The sequence below is a fragment of the Pygoscelis adeliae genome, unplaced genomic scaffold (assembly GCF_000699105.1).
Source record: "Pygoscelis adeliae isolate BGI_AS28 unplaced genomic scaffold, ASM69910v1 Scaffold27, whole genome shotgun sequence".
NCBI lineage: Eukaryota > Metazoa > Chordata > Aves > Sphenisciformes > Spheniscidae > Pygoscelis > Pygoscelis adeliae.
The window spans coordinates 1,097,466-1,122,393 of record NW_008825410.1 but is presented as its reverse complement, the minus strand read 5'-3'; the positions used below and the strand labels follow the sequence as shown (position 1 = coordinate 1,122,393).

At 40.2% G+C, this 24,928-nt stretch overlaps 1 protein-coding gene across 1 annotated transcript in view; it reads left to right on the top strand.

Moving 5' to 3' along the window:
- Window positions 1–24,928, top strand: part of PPP1R9A (protein phosphatase 1, regulatory subunit 9A) — a 151,340-nt gene that overhangs the window by 72,939 nt on the left and 53,473 nt on the right. Inside the window, exons 2-4 of the mRNA XM_009330504.1 lie at window positions 9,042–9,174; window positions 9,683–9,803; window positions 14,690–14,794. Of these exons, the coding sequence (XP_009328779.1) occupies window positions 9,042–9,174; window positions 9,683–9,803; window positions 14,690–14,794 (359 nt within the window). The remainder of the gene's footprint in view (window positions 1–9,041; window positions 9,175–9,682; window positions 9,804–14,689; window positions 14,795–24,928) is intronic.

Here is a 24,928-nt window from a genome sequence, read left to right as displayed (position 1 = left end):
TAAAGAATGAGGAAAGCTCACCCTAAGAAGAGAGCATCTTTTATCTCCTTATCGATCCTCCTTAGAGTAGCACACACAATATAGGATGTTTTCAGCTGAGAGTGTTACTTAGTCATATAAAAATTTTTACTTATCTTCTACTTTACTTAGGTAAGTAAAAATTTAACTTACCTTCAAGGAGCAAGGTTTTAGATAGCACTAATATGAAAACTTAGTATTTTCAGGAGATCTCAATCTCCTTTGTCATATAACATTCATCTGTAATGACACAATATTAGCCAAATAATGATAGGGAAAATTTTTTACATTCTTAGAAATTACTCTGTAAGAGCAGATCTGTATTGGCTTTGATTTTACTCTTCAGTACCAGGGCTTATTTTTACTTGCTAATTACTGTGACCTGTCTTAATTAAGAGCAACAGAATGAAGTTTTCACATGGGGCATACATCTCATTTCCAGCAAAAGTTATTTTGTATTTTTCTGCTATGTAGACAAGTAGCAACATAAATTGTAACAAAAGTAGTACATCAGCAATAAAACAAGTACAAACTGAATAAATAATAAATGGTAGGGTAAATAACTTCACTGGTTCTAGGAAATTACTTAATGAAGACAGGTGTTTTAAAGAAGTCACACCTGAAACTGAGCCAAGTAGCAGAAAGACAGGGTAAAAATTGTATTTGTACACAGAAAATTTGAGATGACAGAGAAAAAGAGAAATCTGAAAATTTGGCCTTCTACTTGATTTAAGGTGTCAAGAAGGCCACATTTTTATACCAGTACGTCAGTGTTGAGCTACATAGAATTTAAAGCGCTCAGGTAAGGGATTTGTAGTGGAAGAGCAGTTCGATGCACTGCTATACGTTGGTGCATCCTTCTTGGAAGAACTCGAGCGTTTTAGCTGGGTTACTTTCAGTCCCTGCAGCCCTTCTGAGCTGAAGCAGTAGGACCTTCTGATTTAACAGTAGTGAATGCAGTGAAGAGGTCAAAGAGAGTGAGCAGGTATGTCCTCTCATCGTTGATACCAGGAGATGATCCATCAGTACCACCAAAGCAATTTCAGTTCCATGTTTGGGCCGGAAACAGCACTGCATAAAATTTAAGATTCCAGTGAAATGAGCTTAAAAGTGAAGTTTGCCTGGTTGTTTAACTGCTTATACTGGGAAGCAAAAACATACTCATGTCACAGGCCTAATGAATGCATGTGATTAGTCCATGCATTTTAATGCATGTGTCCCACCAGGTAGTGTGACTGTGGCACGGTTTGGGGTTAGCATCAGTCGGGTGCTTCTCCCTGTAGGCAGGCCAGGTGCAAGGACATGCTGTAGTGGACGGAGCCGCATGGATGCAAGCTGAGATGTGTTGGTGCTGCTGCAGGACAATGACACTGTGTTTTTTTACTAGCCATGGTCTTTATGACTGTGCCAAGAGACAGAAGACTTGATAGTGTGTGCTAGTTACCTAAAACAAGAGTATCTAGAGATAGTACTTTCCAGTTTGTATCAGCAAATTGAACAGTTTGGTTGTGCGTGGCAGCAGTTGCTCCTGGCTCTCTGTTGTATGTCAGAAGAGGTCTCTGTGGGACAGAGAAGTCTAGGGCCCAGATACTTTTAGGATTTCAGAAGCTGGAATCTGCTGTGCAGTTCTTTTTGCTGGAGTTTCAGGCTGCTTAAATCGGATCTTTCTCCTACAGAGCTTTCTGAGGGAAACCCCAGGCTTGGTTTTGATGTTAGATGATCAGTTTCTTTCAGTATTGCAACTGTCTAATTCCCATCTGTCTCTCATCCCTGCAATTGCTTCTTGGGAAGATTTGTCTCCTTGGTGCTTCCCTTCTGAAGTGTTAGTGACAGCTGATGCCCACGCAGGCTTTAGGGGAGCGTGAAGCCAGGAAAGCTGGAGGGAGCCTCTAGTGGCTCCTCCTCACTGACTCACTCCCTTTGACTGTGACAGAGCAACCACATCGCAGAGAAGAGACTTTTTAAAAGAGAAGTCAAGTCATCTATTTCAGATGTTGTCAGAGCTTCCTCTCCTCCCTGAAGCTATGCTGTAGAGAGACTTTCAAGCAGAAGATAATGGATGGTCAAACTGGTCTTTTTTCTCTCATTTAGCTTCTTGAGCACAGCTAGAGAGGTTATCCTCAGTGCTTCCCCTGCCTCCTGCCCTCGCAGAGCACAGCGCAGGAGTACTCCTCACAACTGCTTGTGCTTTAAGTGCAACGTTGTAGGTCAGTGCAGTGTCCATAAACAGGTCTAATCCTTCCTATAGCGCTCTTACGGCTTTTCCTCACTTCTCTCCCTGCAAGAGAGTTTTTCATCTATTCAAAACAAAAACTGATTGTAAAACTATTCTGAAGAAATTGTCAGCTGCCCTGGAAACATACCTGTTCCTCCTCACAGAGGGCAGGGAGGTACTATTGCATGCTGGTCTAGACTGAAAGACCTGAGAAGGTACTGAAGGTGTCATCCACAACTTGTAATGTTTTTCTGAATGTCTTATGTCAAAATTACTTAGCCGCAGTGTTTCCTTATTTGGATTCTTGCAGATAAACATAACAAAACTTGTCTGAAATTCCAGCTATTCCTGTAATTAATAATAATGCTTCTGATACAAAATATTTATGATTTCCATCCATGTCTGCATTAAAGACAACCTCTGGGTTTTCATTTTTCACAAAGTCAACAGGGTGTATGTGGCAGAACCAGCCAAAGGAAATTGTTATTACTGACATTATACTTCAGGTTGCCAAAGGATGCATCCATAGTGTCAGGTTGATTAGTTCCCTTTAGTGTTTGCACATTTCTGTTTTCTCCCAATTTCTATGCAGGACAAACAAGTTTATTCACTTGGGGAAGAAAATGGGTGATAGGAAAGATTACAGTTTGTGCTTTAAGGTCCGTGCTCTCCAAATGCGGATACTGTCGGTGCCAAGTCCTCTGTGAATCTCCCCCACCAAATACATAGCACACCCTGGAGGTGGGTTATAAAAGATAAAATATAAGGTAGTTCTGTAATTACTCAACTTCCCGCGTTGGATGTTTGCACAGTAATGATGTATGGCCAGAAGAAGACCTGATCGTTCTCAGGGCTTCTCACCGGGATATACGGAGAGGTGACCCATTTTGTTGCTGCTGCTGTCTGCAAAGAAGGCATGGAACAAAGGTGTTTCAAGTTTTTAAAGTTTTAAAAATGGCATACAAGAAGGATAATAATACCAATTATCACTCTGATGGAGCTTGTAGTATGTGCTAAAGCAAGCATCGTGCACTAAAGCTATGAGCATCGTGTGTTCCTCTGGGAAGCCACATTCAGTCCCTTGACAGTATGTGACTGCTGTTTCTGGAACCACGGCTCCATGCAAGACTCGGGAAACCCAAATTCTGGCCTTGGTCTTTGCCTTGTTAGCTGTGAAAAAAGGAGAGGATTTTGGATCATCCCAGGGCTAATACCATTGCTTTTCATGCCTGCAAATGTGCCTGAAAATCTCAGTTCTCCACAGTGGGACAGGAAGTGCCTCTGATAGGTGTCCTTGGTTGTTCTTGCCCAAGGACAGTGACGAATTAAGAGGAGGTAGATAGGTTGTTGTGCAGGTTTGAGGAGACGTTTCGGCACTGTTTAATGTTCACACAAGCCATACCAGTCTCTTTAGCTGGCAGGTGCTATTCTCTGCTCATTGACAGCTCTGCATCAGCTAGAGAATACTTCTGAAGATTAACCAACGATGTCAAGCTTAGCTTGTTGGTAGCCAGCAGCAGCACGTATAGAACAGCAGTGATGGAGTCAGGAGCACAGGTAGTAATAATTACTCCATGGCCTAGCATCACTTTCAAAATGGCCTCTTGCACACCAGAGTTACAAAACCTTTACTTTGAATTTTCAGAAATAAGAAAATGCTGGGGAAAAGCAGCAGTTTATTGGTCTTACATGGCATCGTTATGGTGAGGTAGTGGCTGTGATGCCTACTCCCCTGCCCAAAATGGATGCCAGAGGCATGACTTGCTGGCAAATGTTCACTGTTAATGTTTGTGCCATTTTCTGCAGCGCTGCTTTCCTGTGCATGATGATCCATCCACATGGCAATATCTCACCCATATGAGATCCACCCAGCATCAGATCTTAGGTGCTGTTTTTACTTTCTGAACAGAGGCATGAAGAGCAGGCTTTATGACAGCAGTAGCAATAGCAGGTGGAAAGCGTGGTTTCATAAAAGGTATTACACAGCGATCACCAGCATACGTTGTCTGTGGCCCCTGCTGTGGAATGACTTGGTGTCATCAAGAGTTGCGCATAAGAGAGACTATTTAGGAGTGTGTTAGAGAGACTTGGGTAACTGAAGGTGTGGTAGAACAGCTATTGCAGCAAGGTGGCCTCCACCAATACACAGTTTTTGCACGGTTCGTTCCCTTCAGCAGGCACCAGTCACTGGAGGGGTAAAAAGCATGGATGACAAGGCAGTCAGTAGCAGCTGAACCTGGGATCAGGTCTTGATCCTTGGTACAATTTGCAAAGACAGTACAGACATATCCAGGGTATACTCAGTATGTTTGGGACTTTCTTAACACATCAGATGAGACAGTTTTTATGTTGCAGACTTTATAGTATGCAACACTAATAACATGGTTAATGTAGCACCGAGCTGGCTAGCCCATGGGGAGGATAGCCCATGCGATTCTTCATAGTTCATCTCCTTTCCGCCTTCCTTAAAAAAAAAAGAGTTGTCCCTACCTATTGGTTATTGCCAGCAAAATTCTGTGAAGATTCTTGGTAGTTGAGAGCTATGAGAAAATGCCCCAAACTTATAAAACTTTTCCTTTTTCCAAGAATAATCAGTTTCCATCTAATCCTGTATTTTTCTGGTCTTATTCATAAAATGGAATATTAGAACCAGAATGTGGGGGTTTTTTTCTGAATTAGAGTCTGCAACATATTTTGTTAGTGATGTGTCTTTTCTAGATGGTGCTCTGTCACTGCTCTCTGAAAGAGAAGCAAGTCGTCATGTATGTGTACGTATGGTGCCCCTGCGGGTGCTGCCCAGGGTGCCTAAAAATAATACCTACTTCTTTGATCATACAGTTTGTCATTATTTTGGTGCTGGATGAATCACTGATGACCCTTTTTCTTTCACTTTAGAGAAGACAGAAGTATGTTCTGTTAACAGCAGTGTTGGAATGAGCCTGTCAGTTCTTTGGAGTTTGTTTGTTTTGATGTACACATTGAGCTTTGGTATCCATTGGGTTGTCACCACTGTTGGCGGCTTTTCATTTCCTCTGTTGCTTGATTACGAGTGCTGTTGTAAATCCTTGTAAACGTCATTCAACATCATACAACCAGCGATTCAGATGATGTATTGGATTTTCCTGAAAAAGAACATTCTTTAAGTAGTGGCTCAGGAGACTTTATTGTAGTGGGTAGTGAGGGCAAAACCAAATCTGTTAAATCGCAGGGAATGGGAGAATTCCCTTAAGTCTGCAATCCCACACATGCTCTAGGAAACATAGCAGCAACAGACTTGGTGAAGTAGGGCTACTTAAATCAAGTTAAGCACACTTTGAGGAAAAAGTTATAACTGTTTCTTTTATTTTTAGCAAAGTAAAATCCTGAGTGACAGTTCTCATGACTGTACTGAGCAAGCAGTTCGTTACTGTGGTGGATAGACTGTTTCACAAAGAAAGAAAATTTCCAAGCACAAATTTTCTTGTCTTCATTTTAACACCCAGAGATTAATTTAATAGAATCAGTCAACCATTAAATGTAATCGTGCAAAATGAGGTAAATGACATACAAGAATATCCTCCTTCTTCCTCTAGTCAAAACACATGTTGAAGGCAGTGGGCAAGATCATATGACCGATGTACAAAAGACGGTGAGTTAATGCCAGGTAGGAAACGTATGCTATTTTACCTTGATCTATCAGTGATCCTACAATCTCAGATTCAATGCTTAAGTAAGATACTAGATAAGAGTGGCATGATATATTTGGAGACGCAATAATAACTGTATTCACCACCAACAGTATCTTTAGTTCCCTTCTCGTGTGCAGATCTAAATATTCCAAAACAGTGAGCAAGATCCAAGAAGCCATCTCTTCTATCTAATCTGGTTCAAGAAAGATCATCCCAAACAAGAAGTCAATATATGATTTGATGCTTTGAAAGAAAATTATCCTGAAGCGTATCCAGTCACTTTGCAACAGGTCTGGAACTGCTGCCACAATATACTAATGCCAGTCATTGAACAAAAGGAAAAGAATGGGGCCAGTTAACATGATGAAGAGGAATCCAGAAATAAATGTACTCATTTTGTGACATAGTTTTTCCCTGTACCTCACCCTCATCTAATCTTTGTCTTCAGCAAGCAATACTTACCTGCCTCTCTCACCATCCTTCAACAGCTAGTGACTGTGTCTCCATTTTCCTTGATAACATCCATCCCTGTTCCACATTTGAAACACAGGTCTCTCTTGTGATGTTGATAAATGAGACAATCCAAGCTAACCTTCCAGCTGTTGTTTTTAACCTGTACTTGCTTGCATGACTGCTGCATTTCAGACCTAAAGGTTTGTGGTCAAACCTTAGCTCACTAATGTTTTAATTGGGTCTAGCTCCACTGATTGATTCTTATTTTGGTTGATATCAGCGTGAATGAGGTTGGGTTTTGAGCCCTTAGTGGGAATAGTCATCTTTGACAACAAACCAGAGGGAAGGTTAGCTGCCAGGGGAGCTTACCCACCGGCCTGTGGCAGGGCTTTTCGTTGCTGTTGAGCGGGCTCTTCTGACTGGTTTGATCTATTCTTGTGTCAGGGTAGAGATGTTTGTCGTGAGTCATACATCTCACAATCAAAAGATAAATGGGATGGCCTTCTGTCCCCTACATGCTTCTTTTTCACTACATACAGGCTAGCATCATTAGATCTACGGGTTGTTTTCTAGCTTGATGTGGCCTACATGGAAAACCATGTTCATGATTCTTCCTGTCTTCAAGTGTTCAGACCCACGGAGAAGCAGCAGGCAGGGGTACGTAACATGAAGAAGGCTTTATCTTGTGTAAAAGGGGTCTGTGAAAGACATGGAGTAACAAAAGACTTTTCAGAGCTCCTCTGTCGGGCTGTTAAGCAGGTATGGACACCCTCCATTTTGCTTTCCATTTTAACTGGGAGTTCAAACACCCGATGGGGTTAACAGCAGGAGCAGAAATTAATACATCGTTCAAGGCCTTTAAAAAATATCTGATGCAGATGCAGTTATTGCATCCACAAACAGAAGCTTGGGGAAGGAGTTGAAGGTGATCGCTTACATTTTGAAGGGGTTGGCTGTTTGCACAGTTTCTCCATTTGTGTGTTGCGTGGCCAGAACTTGCACATAGATTTGCAGGTTATTTTAGACCAAGTAAATTGTTACATTTTCTTATGCTTATTTCTGCATCAGTGTCTTTTCTCCAATCTCATACATACTAAAGCAGCATAAAATGTTCAGCAGCATTGGACAGCATTTAGTATGTGACTAGCTTTTGGATATATTTATGAAGGCTTCTTAGGAACATGATTTAATTAAAACAGCCTTTTTCTTGCATCAATATCACTAAAAATCAATGTGAGATAGGTTTGTGGATTCTTGTAAAACGTTTATCATCTCACTCTTGTTGGAAGAGGCAATTTATTAAGTGTTTCACATCGATGTAAAATACAGGAGTTAAAATTTCCATAGAGTGACTAATGTCTTTTCTGTTTCAACCACTACTTTATATAAAGCTGGGAGGTTTTTTGCAGTAGCTTTGCGGTAGCCGTAACACATTTACTATACTTACAATAGTATTGAATAGTATTTTTGTATTACGATTTTAATATATTTACTATTTAAAAGAAATTAATCTGCACTAACAGCTTTTTGGGAGGTGAAACCTCAGGTGGCAGTGAGCCCAGCTTCTGGCACTGCACTGGGCAGCATGACGGCATGCTTGCTCCAGGGGCAGTCGTTAAGGAGCCTCCAAGCAAGGCTGTAAGAGAGCAGGCTTCCTGAGACCTGAATATACGTGTAGCTACATAGCATGGTGCAGTGTTTTATGTTGAAAGAGAAAGTGATATAGAAGAACATCGCTACATAATTGTATCTTCTGTAGGGTGTCTGTAAAAGAGGAAGAGGAGGTATGGGAAATTGTTTTCTTTTATTTGAAGTAATGAACATGATAGATACATGGGACTCAAGTTCAGTAAAATTATTACCACTAATAATGTATATTCTTTCATTACTGCCAAATGTGGACAGTTAAGTGAATTAGGCTGGCAAACTCTGACCTCTAAAATATGAAAATATGCTTTTCCTGACTGTTTGAAGTTCCTGAAGGTCTGAATAATCTCTGATAGAAGGCCATGTTCATGTTGAAATTATGATAGAAAGTAGCGTAAATAATATAATCAGGTCAATGCAGTCAATGTTAAATTACTGCTTTAGAGCTGAAATAAATCTGTAAACCTGGTTAGTTTAAAAAATATCCATGGCTGTGTATATTGCTCTCCTAAAAAGTTAATACATAACATAGAGCATAATCTCTAGTGGTATCTACAGGCGGCGTAAAAGTAGATTAGTAATCTTGAGGTCTAGCTTTGGTTAGATGAACGCGAACTGGAACTTCGTTAGGAGAAAAGGCTGAAACAGAGATTGTATGCAGATCGTCATTGCAATGTATTTTGCTTTTTCCTGTCTATGAATCTTTACTAATAGTGCATTCTTAATAAGTTGAATTAAGTATTTTAAAGATTGGCATGTATAGGCCAACTTAGTCATTCAAGATCACCTTCTGCATTTATAATCACAAACAACAAAAATAAATCATTTATACTCAAATGACTTTTGCAACCATACTTGTGCTTTAATTGAGTGAAAAAGCACAAATTTAAAAACCTGAAGTTTGAATGAAGAGGATAAATTTGTGTTTTAAAAGCCTTTTCAAACTCTACAACATCACAGGACAAAAGCAGTAGCTATTTTCATAAGTTGGGAGTCTTTTTGGAGTAGGTAGTTGAGTGATTTTTGGTCTGTTTCCACAGGTTTTCAATACATATTCCAATGAAGACTATGACAGGAGAAATGATGAAGTTGACCCAGTGGCTGCATCAGCTGAATATGAACTTGAGAAGCGTGTGGAAAAGCTGGAGCTCTTCCCAGTTGAACTAGAAAAAGGTATGGAGTCTGTGTGCCATTTCCAGTTCCTGTGCCACTGATCTACACGAGTACAACATGCCTACAGACCCTGTCTTGAATTTCCATGTATCGGTTGTAGTCACCTTGGCTTTTTGGATTTCAAGACTTGTTTGATAAGGAATTAAAGAAGCAGTTCAGAGACATGCAGTTCTTTATTTCCCTAAGGGAATTGTTTTCTGTCACTCCATTAACATATGATTTTACACAGTGTTCAATGCGATGTTCTCATTCTCCACTGGAAGAGTAAAAATCTTGATTGTTGTTCTGAGCTCCTCATAAGGGTGAAGGTGATATCTCATAATGGTGAAGGTTATATTTTTTGTGTGTAATTAAAATGGTAGAAAATAAAGTTTTTAAAAGGAAGTGAAAGGATATTAATGTTACTGACATGGAAAACCAAGAGGAACTAAAGCAGAAATGTTTATCTACCAAATAACTATATAAATCAAATGTGAGAAGTTTCTGCTTTCGCTTTCCTTTTTCACAGATGAAGATGGACTTGGCATAAGCATTATTGGAATGGGAGTCGGAGCAGATGCAGGCCTTGAAAAACTGGGAATATTTGTCAAAACAGTAACAGAAGGTGGGGCAGCCGAAAGAGATGGCAGGTAAACTAGACTCAGTATTTGGAAATTTTCCCAGCAGTAGTTACTATGAATTATGATTTTCATAGAAAAGAGTTGCTTGCTTAATATATGTCATGATAAAGGTGTAAAATTTGGAGATTTCCTTGGTAAGGTCCAAATACCTGATGTGGTTATGAGAAGACAGCAGTTCGGTGTACTGAGTTTAAACTGTTTAAGGAGAACAGATTTGCCAAAGATGTGTGTTTGTGACTACCTGAAAACCCAGGTGCTTTAGTGTGAGTAAAGCTGGAGATTCCAAATTACGTATCACTTTTGAAGGTAGTTTAGATTTTAAAGGTGTTGAGCTCCCATGTGTTCCTTTGGCTTCAAACCAGCTTTAAACAATCAGTACTTACGAAAAAGAATTCTACTCAACGTTTGATTAGGAAAATAATTAGTGTATCTGAATGCTCAAACTCTTACTAAAAACACCTCCTTTCAAGTTTACTAACACAGGCTGTTACTTTGTATTTCTTATTATGCATAGTCTTCTGCTCCAGAGTTCAGTTTTCACCCCTACAGCACTGAAAGTACGTTAATTGGAATGGGAAGCTGTACCATAAATCTTGCCCACTAAAGAAATGAATTAGTGTTTGTAGTCTTTTACGATGCTCATATAAAACCTGGTTGCTTCTAGAATTGCTTACTTGGTATGTGCAGGTTAAAGAATTCCTTTTGAACATACGATATTTCCTATCATACAGGACAGAGTTATCTGTGTATATAATACTTGCCAGAATCAGACTAATGTTTCTCATTAGAAGTTAGAAAAACACTTTATTATGTAATCATTTAATAATGAAAAGTATCCTTAAACATCTTCCAACCCATATAATTTGTTGTTTTGTGTCAGTGCATACCCTTTGTAAATTTTCATGCAAATAAAATATTACTTACCTGATACATTAGCAACTAAGTCTACTTATGTGCATTTTACTACTTCTATTTTTAACCATTAGTGATTTGTTATATTAATTATAAATAATAGCAAACACAAACACAGGTAAATAGAGTAAGAATAAACTCTAAAAAGTTGATACTGTCTTCTAAAAAATGTATTGCAGTAACATGTTCCTTAGTGAGGAACACCTACAACTTTTCAGCCAGGCAAAAGGTTGTTCTGCTGTGGAAACCTCACACAAATTAAATCAGAAGGCTCTACATGGCAGGGGGTTGCAAAGTTTAATAACACTGCTCTGAAACTACTGAAGTATACCTTCTTCCAGATTGGGCTTGCAGGTATCTTTACAGATCTTGGCAATAAGATACAGGTTGAAGGCCAAGTATTGATTTATCATAGGCTTAAGCATTATGAAGGGAAGTGAAGAAGCTGACACCTCAAGATGTCATGACTTCATCCATTACTTTAAATTTAAGTGAACATTTTTCTGAAGGGTATGCTTGAGCTCAGCCAGAAGGCATTAAGCTCACAACTGGCATTCTGTGTGAAATTCTCTGGTTGAAAATCAGAGTCGCTCACTACTGCTCTATGATGATCTGTATTTTCTGTTCCTCTCATTATTCACGTGTTTGAGTGGGCTACAGAAGTTAATGTTCAGTCACAAGTCTCTTCTTTCATTTCCCTAGATGGCATCTGAAAGGAGCTTGTCAGCTGAGAAAAAATAATACCTTTCTCTGACCATTCTAATATTTGCGTTGGTTTTCAACTGGCTGAATGTTCAGTCAGCTGAGAAATAGCCCTCTGATTTTCCCTTTGAGAGCCTCACTGATCATTCACTTGGGAAAGGGATATATAATCCTCTCAGTCAGGAGCAGCCAGTTCTGTAATAAAGTGCATCAACTGTAAAGGGTCCTGTTAACTTCATCTTTGGGAAGAGCCTAGTTAATCACTAACACTGATAGCAAAACAAAGTCTCCTAACAGAAAGTAAAACTATATTTCAGCAGTTGCATGAGATATTCTGAATAACCGCGTAGCAATCTTCAAGCAGGCGCTTCTGAAACTACAATGTAAAACATTACAATTTCTGTAGGATAACTCCCATCTTTTATTGAAAGACCCATTGAATCGTGATATAAAGTACTTGCCTCCCATGGAAACCCAAAATCTGTACAAAGCGGTTTCTCAGTGATTGAGCACCGCTGGCTTGGTTCATGTTGATGCAAACAAACAGGTAGTGTTCAGTTGTCATATCAAAAGGCGTTGTGTGGCGGTATTTAACCAAGGAGGGTGCTTCGAGATTAATCCAAAGGCAAGCATGTTGGTAAGTAATAAGAGAGATTATTAATAGTGAAATATGAAAATACGAAATAAATAATTAGACTGAATATGAAAAATAAAATCTTTTCCTGGATGAATTCATAGCTGCTTCTTTCAAATTATTGTGGTGATGAGTCATTTGCATTTTAAAGTATTTTGATAACATTGGGAACAGTTTTGAAACATTACACAGTTCTTAACTTGAAACTCTAAACGTTGTCTCTGCACAGCTTAGATTTTTCAGTTTATCATACAGAGCAGTGATTATGCAAGTAATTTGTTCAGCTTTAGTTAGTTCACTTCTGTAGTTGCTACTTCATTGAAGCGCTGCTTCACATAGGCAAAAATTTGTCATGACCATTAGAAAGTAATTATCAGAAGAATTATCAATTTCATTAATGATAAAAGTGATTAAACCTCTGTAATTCAGGCTTTGCCAACCTGAGCCTGATTTTTTGCTCATGTTTGAAATTAGATTTGAGACAGAGGGAGCCTAGAGCTCCTAATGGAGGGGGCTCTAAAGGGAAGGCTGCCCAGAGAACATGGCTGTGAGAATATTTTGGTATAGATGGTGCCTGGGGTGGCTTGTGTGGGGAATTAGGGCTAGGCTACAGGTACAGAGCTGCGGTGGGAGTGGGACTGGAGAGGGGATGCACGAGGAAGAGGAAGGCGGCCAGGAGAATATGGCTGTGAGAGTATTTTAGTCTGGGCAGTATAGAATGTACACGGCAACAGACAGGAAACTTCTTTATTAATTACATGTAATTATATAATTTGAATAACAATTATCTTAATTGTATGTTGTTTGATATGTATGTATGTTTATATATAATTAAAATATATGTATGTATAGAAAGAGAGGAGGTTTGGAGAACAATGGCCATAAAAATAAGAGTTGGAAATGAATTTAGGAGCTCTACAGACAAGAAAGAAGGAGATATAAAATATGCCTGAAGGACAAATGGAATCAGACTGAATTGCAGTAGGTCAAGATAGAGCCACTTACGAAGTTGCAGGGAACAGTTCTCTAATATGACGTTTCATCACCTGGAATACTATAACTACGTATCTGTATGAACAATGCTAGTCCATTGCATAGTGAAGTATGTAAAGTGTTGTAGCTAAACTACCATCGGGAAGGAATCTGTTCTTCCACCATTTAGTTTTCAGCCAAGAGGGTGACAGCTTCCCACTCAGTGGGCACCAACTTCTTAAACTTCTTTTCTTGGAACTCCTGCAGCCATCTGACTGCACCTCATGTTTGCTAAAGTAAAATAAATAATTTTTACAGTATGAAAATACAATAAATATTAATGTGATTGGTGTATTTATTAAATGCTTCAGTGAAAATTGAAATAAAATTCTGAGATTAAAATGCCTGATACGATTTTCAAGATACGAGTTTATAGGCTGTCGTGAAGATAATTTTTTCAAGGTTTCTTATATACAGAAGGGAGATCCTGCCCAGAACACAGTGACATTCTGTGGTGCGAGGCTGCCAAAGAATAAATTTTGTATTTCTTACTCATCGGTGGAGTCCAAAGAACTGAAGATACTGCTTGAACACCTGTAAACTGCAAAGCATTGCCTGAGACTTGACAGAGGAATTAGTGGTCCAAGTCAAAATGCTTCACCCCTCTTTTGAAGCCTCTGTTGTTCTTTGAAAAAAAGTCATCATTAAGATATCCCAAGATATTAAATAGCTTAATTTAGGTATTTTCATATAATTTAAATGCGATTTTTTCATAGCTGTTCCTTGGTTCCTTTGTAAACTGTATCGTTTGGATCAGTAGCATCCATGTAAGTACTTGAAAATTGCTCCCTTTCACTAGTTCTGAACGTGGGTTGTTTTTTTTAATTTTTGAAACTATAGGACTTTGTGCATTTCTAGAGGACATTTTAGTATAGAAGTCCTCCTTCCAAGCATTTGTAATCCAGATGAGTCCAATGCCTGCTCTAGGGATTTCGTAACAGTGCTTGCTTCAGATAAAAGCAGCATGTTTTTTATTCCGCCTAACTTTTCCTGCATCAAACAGCGTATCGACTGTAAATAGGTGTTTGGTTTCAGAGAGAATCCTCATTAAAACAGTCCAAGGTCGTCTTATTGCATGCAGCAAGATCACACGTACACTGGGAATTCATCTTTTTGGAGCAAGTTAGATGAAATATTTTAAGAGGGTAGGTCACAATTAAGTCTGATGCACAAGCTCTTTTTTCCACAGATGAGCAGGTTGTTTTAGTTAAACACTGCATTTTTTTTCCATTAGCATGAAATACCAGAGCTATGTCTTATGCTGTTTTTCAAGATTGGCTTAGGAAAGAATGATGTAAGAACTGTTCAAGTATCTTACTTAATTTAAGTCATATGACCAATTCACGAGTTTTTGTTGCTGTATTTATATACAAGGAAAGTGACTGGATGATTGATGCTATTAATTGTAATGGTAACTTTAAAGCTGGATTTATGAGATGTCTGTGTGCAAGGAATGATGCATTTTTCATATTTACCTCAGCCATTTTGTGACTGAGTTTTTGTTTAAAGTCTTTGTTTAAAATCAAACTAAAAAGATCTCTGTATTCTAACTTTTGCTGAAAATTCACCAAGAATTCACACAATTGTTTATATGTTTGCGGTTTTCCCCTGAAAGGATCCAAGTGAATGACCAAATTGTGGAAGTTGATGGCATCAGTCTGGTTGGTGTTACGCAAAATTTTGCTGCAACTGTTCTTAGAAACACCAAAGGGAAAGTCAGGTGAGTATTTTAGAAGAAAAAGAATTGTGATTGAATACTTAAGATTATCTGGCTTCTTTCACAGGAGTGTCAGTATGCCCAGGTGGAATCAGAGCTTTTTGGCCTCTTTGTGCCTTCTCTACTTTTATCCCAAGACAGGGATGAGCTGTGGTATTACAGATTTTTGTTTTGGCTTAGATTTTTGAAATATGACCAATGAAACAAGCTGAAATTGCACATAGAAGACGGCTCTTCACTGGTCTAGATCTCCGTGGACCTCAAACTGTTTGTATTAGCTAGAATGACGAAGGTCATGGTTGATCAGCTGGAAACTGCTGCCACTGATCTCCTCCCTGCTCTTCCACTGGGGAGACTGGCCACGTTACTGCCCCAGGGTTGGAGGAGTAAGATAGTGAGCACCCTGGTGCTCGCAGATGCCACCTCAGCACAGAGGAGAAGAGAGTACTGGATGCAGTAGTGTTAACAGCTACCAAATTGAGGAGAGGAACATCCCAGTATTAATTCATTGAGCTGCCTGAGTCCCTGCATCATCTCTGGGTTTCTCTCTGTTCCTATGCTGTGGTTCATTGAAAGGCGTCCCTGTAAAAATCCATAAAATAATGAACAGGCTAGAAAATGTAACATGCACTGCAAGTAAAATTCTGAACTAATGTAAATACAAGGCTGTAAAATGTTTGTAAATTATTAAGAACAGTGTTTCCCTAGAAATGAACTGGTTTGCCATTTAAAAACCTATGTGGTCACATAACTTCTCTGTTTAATAGCTAATTAATTTCAGTGAAGTTTTAACTCTACAAAATACATCCAAAAATATCTTTGGCATATTGCAAAGCAGCAGCCATTCTGTAGTCACCCTTTGGTTCTCTCTCAAAATCCTCTCTAGGGAATACAGCTGAATTCTTTAATTAATGAGTTCAGGGCTGACTTCTTTTGAACCATGACTAAACTACTAGTGGTAATATATGCAGTCCCCCTGAGATGGTGGTGCTATATGCTGGCATGCGCATTTCCACTATAATTATATAGCTGTTCCCGCACGACATTAAGACGTAATGTTGGGATGTGGATTCTGCAAAGAATCTTGGGGGTGGTTGATCAAGGTTTTATTTGAAAGAGGTTATTTAGGAAAAAAGTTATTAGAAATTGTAGTGTAATTACAGGTGAATATATTTTTATGTAACATTTACAGTTTTAGTTACATCAGTACTATTTCTGCAAAGACTCACACATGCTGCGAGTGTTCTTACTGAGTTAACTATAAAAATGAGTACATACTTTATTAAGTTTTCTGCAGAGTTGGGACCTTCAAACAAAATCCTTATGACAGAATAATGTCTTCCTGTGTTTCGGTACACAAAACAAATGCTATGTATATTTTGTGTTTGATGTTTTAGCTCAAAAAAAAAAAAGGAAAAAGAAAGCACTCACATAAAACATGTATTATATACATTTAGAACCGGCTTAGTTTGTGTAATTGCATAAGTTACAGAATAGAATACTTGCTTCCATGGAAAAATAATGGGTTTGGAGGAAGGAGGAAACATAAAACGATTTTCACACAGAATGCTCCCAGAATCTTCACTCGGGAAGTAAATTACAGTCAGGCTGTTTGCAGTCTAGACCCTTTTGTCACAAAATAGTGGTCTGTAAAAAGTATTTCTTCATTGTTGTTGAGCTCACATAGTCAGCTGTACTATGTATCCTGTGCACTGGGATCATTGGCTTCTGACAGGTCTCATTTATCAAGGAGAGATGTGTGAGCTTCTACATTTTTCCTTGTGAGTAAGCTTAAGATATTGAGCTTTCATGGGAAGAATGACCCAGTGCATTAGTGTCACAACTAGATAAAACTCCTAATGAAATAATAATAAATTAAAAATAAAATTTAAAATACATTATAATATGAATTATAAAGTAATATTAAAATATTATTAACTAAAACAGATACATAAGAATCTATATGCACACTGGCATACTATGTGATTAGCAGTACTAATGTAGATGTCAAGTTAGAGGAAAGGAATGGGTAGAACTTGGTGCAACTCCCCCTATTTTTGTTTCGTTTAAAACTTCATGGGAAAAAGACTTAAAAGACTACACTTCCACTTTATACAGGCCAGCTGAGAAATGCATGATTTTTTTCCTGGTTTGGGGTAGTCTGGGAGCGAGACTTGACAAGGTGGCTAAGCATTGTGTGGCGCAGGCTCCTGCCTGGCTTCTGGTCAGGTCTCGGACTGTTGAGTTGTCTGATGCTCTGCTGGCACTGATGAACTGTATTGGTTTTAGCTACTCAAAATCAGAAATGGTTCCAGAAAGCTGTTTTCTGGAGACACAGATTTCAGGATGCTTGACTTCTTGGCTTCACTGTAGGTTTAAACATTTGCTTGTAAAGTAAGCGAGAGCTAATATTCATGAATGTAGGTGAGAAAGAGACTGACGTATTTTTATTTTGCTGACTGTTTTTCTTTCACTGTATGACAAAAGAGCTCTGCCTGCTGCTTGTTTTGTGGAGAGAACAATTGTTTTCTTACAGATCCTCTTTCCCACTTACACCTGTGTTAGAGCTGGGATGGAGAAATCCCTCATCTCCACCTTCTTTGGCAGACAGTGCTCACCTCTGTGCATGAACTGCTCCAGAACCTTAGGGACAACATATAAGAGGATCTTCTGGGGCAAAATCCCTCACTTGCCCCCAGCCGTTAGCTCCTGCCTGTTGGCAGTGCAGGGAGCGGTGCTACTGACCTTTGAGTGCACCATTCCCGTGGCAGCTGCCATTAATGATCCGTGTCACTGCGGGAGGCAGGAGCAGTGGAAAAGGTTGTTGCTGTATAAATACTTTCTGCCGTTCCTGCAATGGGTGTCCCAGCTGAACTACAAGTGTGTAGGCACTGTAGAATCACACACCCCGCCTAATTCAAGGCAAGGCAACTTGAATCCTTTCACGTGAATCCTTCTTTCACAGGAGAAATCACATACATACGTACTCGCATGTCTGCTGTTTAATAGTGTCAGCTTAATGGATTTTATAGAACTGCTTTAATAAACATAGTTATCTTTGTGATCATAGCATAAACTGTGTTTACCTTTCTTGTGCCTGGTGTCCTGTACACACAGAGATTTGTGTGTGTTTCGCTGGCATTACTTCACGTTTATAACCCACAGCATTACACATACACAATCGTTTTGTCCTTAGGCTAGTCAAAGTGCATGCTAGTTGATGTAGCGGGGTTTATTATGTGAGATCAGTTGCAAAGAAAGGACATTGGTGAACAGAATGACATTAAAGCTGCTTCTCAGTTCTTGGCAATAAATGCAGTCAATACCTCTTCAGGGAGCTTGCATAATACCAATACTTAGTGATTTGTTTTTCTCCTTTGAGCCTTCTGAACACTTTGAATGATCCTGACAGTGGAAGTCATTGACCTAGAATAGATTTTTGCAATGTTTCTGCCAGAAAAATGTATCCAGACTGTCTGTAGCTGACACAGTAAAGAATCCGTGAAAATGAAGACATGGCTTTTACCTTTTTAACTGTTCTAGGTGAGGGTGAGGGGAGGAAAGAAGAGCAAATATAAGCATCTATGTTTGTTTTATCCATTGTTTGAAGTATTGGGCTATTCAGAAGAGTTGTCATACCATAATGGAAGATCATTGACCCAACCACTTTGGCTTCTCCAATGGTAATAGATTCAATTATTCTTTCTTATAATGTTTTATAGGAAGATAATCGGTACCCACCATATGTACTCTGGTAGCCTATGAGACAAAGGAAAGAGAGGGAATTCTTTCATAATCCCAGCTGGCAATCAGCTTCTCTTTTTAGGGATGAGAATTAGTGCCCTCGTGACTCTAATCCGGCAAATACAACTATGAATGCTATTTCAATTGATGTAAATACCAAGTCTTCTTTATAATTTTGCTTAACTATTTAGTTTACTAATATCTCATATTAGTGGATTTCAGAATTTGATTATATACAGGAGGGATTTTCCTTTGAAATGTGTATTGTTTTTCAATATTGTTGAGTGTCGCCCCTGCTCTAAGATTAATGGATCAGTCAGAGGGCAGCGCCAGACTAATATCACTAATTGTTCTATGCTTCTGACCCCATTTAGGATGTAATCCATCAACTTGGAAGTTGGTGAGTGGTGCCTACAATCATAAAAGATAGGATAAGAAGGCAGCTTGACAGTGGGAATCTATTTGACAGGGGGAATCCCCCCATGCAACGCTACAGGCTTGGGGAAGAGTGGCTGGAAAGCTGCCTGGTGGAAAAGGACCTGGGGGTGTTGGTCGACAGCCGGCTGAACATGAGCCGGCAGTGTGCCCAGGCGGCCAAGGCGGCCAATGGCATCCTGGCCTGTATCAGAAATAGTGTGGCCAGCAGGAGTAGGGAAGTGATCGTGCCCCTGTACTCGGCCCTGGTGAGGCCGCACCTCGAATGCTGTCTTCAGTTTTGGGCCCCTCACTACAAGAAGGACGTTGAGATGTTGGAGCGTGTCCAGAGAAGGGCAACGAGGCTGGTGAAGGGTCTGGAGAACAAGTCTTATGAGGAGCAACTGAGGGAGCTGGGGTTGTTTAGCCTGGAGAAAAGGAGGCTGAGGGGAGACCTCATCACTCTCTACAACTACCTGAAAAGAGGTTGTAGCAAGGTGGGTGTAAGTCTCTTCTCCCAAGTACCTGGCAATAGGATGAGAGGAAATGGCCTCCAGTTGTGCCAGAGGAGGTTTAGATTGGATGTGAGGAACAATTTCTTTACTGAAAGAGTGGTTAAACATTGGAACAGGCTGCCCAGGGAAGCGGTTGAGTCACCATCCCTGGAGGGATTTAAAAGACGTGTAGATGAGGCGCTTAGGGACATGGTTTAGTGGGCATGGTGGTGTTGGGTTGACGGTTGGACTCAATGATCTTGGAGGTCTCTTCCAACCTTAATGATTCTATGATTCTATGCTGTCATGGAGCTTCTCCTATGTTATTTTGCTTGCAGTCTCCTCATGGACTGTGGTGCTGAGTAGCAGACCTCAAGTTCTTTGAAGTTGCTTGGGTGATGTTGAGCCTCTGTGATCCCAGTCTTTCCCCCTGTTCTTCATCATAATGAAAGGGTGCCAGGGGACCATAATGTCTTCACCAGAGAAAGCTCACTTTGAGAGTTTTATGCCTCCAGGGAATTTTATTTTTTCTTGAACACACCCACAAGAGAGAAAAATCTAGTTCTTTTACAGAGAAAACTTTGTCCTTTTATCATACTTACCTAGTCTCTGTCCCTCCTAGGACAAATGTGGGAGCTTTCAGTGAGGTCTGCACTTCTCTGCCTCACTGGATACAAAGATTCGTGCCCATGCAGCTCTGGGAAAGGCAGGGTCTCAGGAAAGGAGGACATGGTCCTGGGAAGACTTACTGCATTGATAAGTAGAAAGGGTCTTGCATGAGAAAGAGTCATCGGAAAATCCCGGTCCTCTGTATGCTGCTTGTATGCTTTTATCATTATTGCTTTCCTCTGAAAGGTTTCTTTTAGGGAAGTTAACCAAATTCAGTGTTTTACTGGAGAGGCGAATTTTAAATTCCGTGTCCTCCTTCCGTATCCTGTCGTATGAATGTGACTAAGCATTTTCTCAGCTTTCCAAACTGTTGCTAGGCACTGATCGGATGCTCTTATGGTGCTTTCTGAGTCAGTTCTTGAGTTTTCAGGGAACCACACAGAACCTGTGCAAAACCTGTCTGGTTTCTCATGATTTGCACCACCTTGAAAGTAATTAATTGTATTCATTCTAACCTACCAATGAGTTTGCCAGTTTTTGTTTAATTAAATTCTGCTGAAATGCTTCAAAGTCTTCCCATCTTAATAAAGAATTTAAATAATTAGTTAGCAAATTTTGCTGTGTTTAATTAATCTTCCAGATCATTGAAGAGTAGGTTCTAACAATAGCAGTGTAACTATCAAACCCTGGGGCTTTCCGCTATTAACTATTCTTTGTTCTAATAAAGAATCATTTATTACCATTTTTTGTTTTTTCTTATCTGAACTGTTTTAATTCAAAGCAGAGTTTTGTCTCAACTCCCACTCCCAGTTCACAGTCTAGTTTCTTTTTCTCTTACTGTACTGCAGATGCAATCTTTCAGACAAAAATGAAGTTTTTACTTTTCTTTTACATAGCTCTTATACAAAGAGCAGTTAAAGGGCAAAAAGTGCAAATATTTGCTTCTTAATTAACACCAACTTGATATGTTATTTTTTCCTTCTTCAGCTAATTCCTTACCCCATCTTGAGCTGATTTTTTTCTGGAAAATATACTGTCTCAGAAAACAGTATTTGCATGCCTGCTGTTAGTTTTGTTTAACATCACAACATCTGGAAAAGTAATTTATACAGTCGTGTCTTTGCAAGCACTGAGACAGTATAGAGGACAGATGAAGTCAACCGCAGGATCTAGCCAGCAAGCAGTATACCCCGGCGGGAATGCTGTTTGCTCACAGTAACAGTGAACAGCATTGCTTTATTTTTGTGACTCCTTCCCCTAGATAATAATCTTCTCTTCTTCCAGTGCGCATGCCTGTGCAGATTTTCTCCTTTGTGCTCTTATCCTATGAAACTTCTGTGTCCTTTAAACATTTGCAGGCATTCTCCATACTGCAGATCCATGTTGTGGAAGAGGCAGGAGAGATTTGTTCTGCTTCCCAGTCCTGGGTAATGAGACAGGACCTAAAAGCAAAAGATACCACACTCCATGCCCGATTTAGAAAGCTGGATTATGTCATCTTTTTTCTGGCTGGGGGTGATGGTTTTGTTCTTCCTTTCCTTGTCTGTTTCTTTTTCCTTGAATCCAAGTGCTGGAGCCGAGGAGAGAAAAAGAAGAGGAAAGAAAAGCCCTTTGCTCTGCGATGCTGATTGCTGAGCTGGGACTTCATGAAGGGCTGCTTAAGAAGCCACGTGTGCTTTGTGCACTTTCTGCTTCTTTAACAAACCTGAATCATGGACCCAGCAGAAACTAAATTCGTGGTGCCTTGTGCCAAAATAGTGTAAATTTCTCCTGTTTATTCCACTCTGGTTGTACTAAAGATTCCGTAATATGAGCTGTTTTCTTTCTGGTCTCTGCAAAGAACTCCTACAAGTGCTGGTAATTGTTCTATAAGACTACCAGGAGTAGCATGCTGAACAATGTGAAAAATTACTCACGAGTACTGTGACCCCTTAGCACCGGTGAGGTAAAACCGCATTCATCACTGCTTTGCTGGTTTATATTCCTTGGCTGTGCCTGTTGTAGTAGATGAACTGTGCCTTCGACTGTTCTTCAGCGCTGAGGCCAGCTGGCACCAGAGTGGTCGGTGCTCATACCGTTGAACTTTCTTACCTTTCAGAGCAGGGTGGCCATATCCAAACTGTCCGCTGGAAACATCCAAGCTAACTCCTAGCTTTTGCTAACTCCTGGACTGTGTCTGAGTATTATTTGGTAGAATATTAGTCAACTTGGGCCAAACCATTCTAGAGACTGTTTCAGTAATATAATAGTATATGATCAATTACTGGTGCTTGGGAGCATTCCCTGGCACTGTTTAATTTACTGGCATAAACATAGCCCCTATGTCCTGAGATCTTGCTAATTTGAATTTTATGGCAAGTTATTTCTCAAAATATTTGCACATTTGGACAGGAAATTATATGTTTGAGTATGAAATATATAGAGAAATCTTCATTTAAAAGATTTTAGCTGAATTATAAACCATTTTGCTAGATGTCTAGAGCATTGTTTTTAAAATTAAGTGTAACATGAATTAGTAAGATTCAGCGGGGCAGGATTTCATTAGGAGTGGCTTTTCTTTTCCTTACCTGGAAAAAAGGAACAACTTGACAGGTTTTGAATCACTTCATCCTCAAGTTGGTTGGATCTAAACATAAACTCTTACCCCTGCAACCAAAATATCATCATAAATGTTTATTTAGCTATTTTTTTTACTCTTTCAAAGTCCAAAATACTATGTTGTGGAAGCTCCCACCCAGTTTTGGTGCACCTTGATTAATGTTATACAACATTGTGGCAGCTGGGCAGAAATACCCACCATTCATCCTTGCAGGATGACTTGCCAAGCCACAGGGGTGCTGATGTAGGAGCATTTGGCTACCCCTGGACCACCCTATGAGGGTGGTCCAGCTTGCCTAGAGTCTGGATCACCTAATCATCCAGATTAAGGACATGGTCTGAACTCAGCAGCTTACTTGCGACCCATCTGTATTTTCTTCCTGGATCTCCTTCCCATGGATGCGACCAACGGTGAGGGTGAAGGAAGGCAGATCTCACCTCAAAATGCAGTCAGGTTTTAGAAACATTCCCAGGTAGCATTTGTACATTTTGAACAGAGCTGACTTATGTGCTTCACTTGCATTCAGGTATGTTAACGCATAGCTTTACAAATGTGTTTCTTTGAGCTGGCCATTCCCATAAGAATTGTGTGGTGCTATAGTGAATGCTAATTAAATGATCCTCGTGTATTCAAGGAAACCTTTTATGCAAGCATTGTGTCGGGATACTGTCAGGCTGTCTGGAAGAGATGGAAGAGATTCTCTACCTGCGCTCTCAGAAGAGCAGAGCAATGTAAGGACCAGAACCTGGAGAGGTGCCAAAACATTGAATCCCTTGGCTAATTTTGAAGTACTCTTGAATAAAGCTAATGTGTCAGTGAGTTCCTAGACTAGAATTGATTTCTGTGGGAATAATTAATCTAAGTGCATTAATATTGGTGTGGGGGTTTTTATATGACTTCCTAATCATCTGACTCGATATCCATTTAGTGTTGATAGTAGCATAGCTTATCAGGGGCTTGTATTCAGGATGCTGTGGAGAGACTGACGAGGCTTTTTTGGCGCTTAAGCTATTACTTTGCTGCTTGTCCACCAGCACCATTGATACTGCTGAGGAAAACCTTGAGTATGTCTCTGGAGAATAGCCACGAGCCAGTTGAAAGCTCATGGGTAAGAATTAGAGACTGAGGCAACAAAGGGAACCTTATGGCTGGTGTCTACTACCGGCCGCCCATCAAGGGGAGCCTATAAATTTTAATTGCCCCTCTACTCCACTCTGGTGAGACCCCACCTGGAGTACTGCATCCCACTCTGGAGCCCTCAGCTCAGGAAAGACATGGACCTGTTGGAGCGGGTCCAGAGGAGGGCCACAAAAATGATCAGGGGGATGGAACACCTCTCCTATGAAGAAAGGCTGAGAGAGTTGGGGTTGTTCAGCCTAGAGAAGAGAAGGCTCCAGGGAGACCTTATTGCAGCCTATCAGTACTTAAAGGGGGCTTATAAGAAAGATGGGGACAAACTTTTTAGCAGGGCCTGTTGTGATAGGACAAGGGGAAATGGTCTTAAACTAAAAGGGGGTAGATTTAGACCAGGTATAAGGAAGAAATGTTTTACGCTGAGGGTGGTGAAACACTGGCACAGGTTGCCCAGAGAGGTGGTGGATGCCCCATCTGTGGAAACATTCCAGGTCAGGTTGGACGGGGCTCTGAGCAACCTGATGTAGTGGAAGATGTCCCTGCCCATGGCAGGGGGGTTGGACTAGATGATCTTTAAAGGTCCCTTCCAGCCCAAACTGTTCTATAATTCTGTGATTCTATGATTCTGTCACAGGGCTCTGGGGGCTAGGATGGAAGGGCATAAGAGGTATTCTTCTTGATCATGCTAGTCAGGTAGGATTGGGTGCAGGACAGCCCCTGATTGTGCAGCTGATGTTGCAGGGGAGGCACTGTTTTTTATGGACCTTCCTGGAGGAATGAAAAATGCTGGGGAGAGAAGGGATCCACCTGACAAAGTGGGGCAAGAGCATGTTTGCCAACAGGTCCTAGTTGGGAGGGAGGGTGACATAGCCCTTGCTTTGGAACAAGTGACAAGTGAGTTCAGATGTTATGGTTAGGGACTTACAGAAGACTTACACTGCTCCAGCATCTACTGGAAGGGTAACATGGTTCAGTGCAAGTAATCCAGGAGATTTTTGGAATGTGTCAAAAATACCTTCTTGACACAAGTGTTCAATGAGCCAACTAAGGGAGGCAGTCCGCTAAATCTTTTACTCACAAACAGGTTTATGACCAGTTTGGAACTGGTCAGTTCTTCAGTGAAGTTTGATGGCAGCTTTAGGA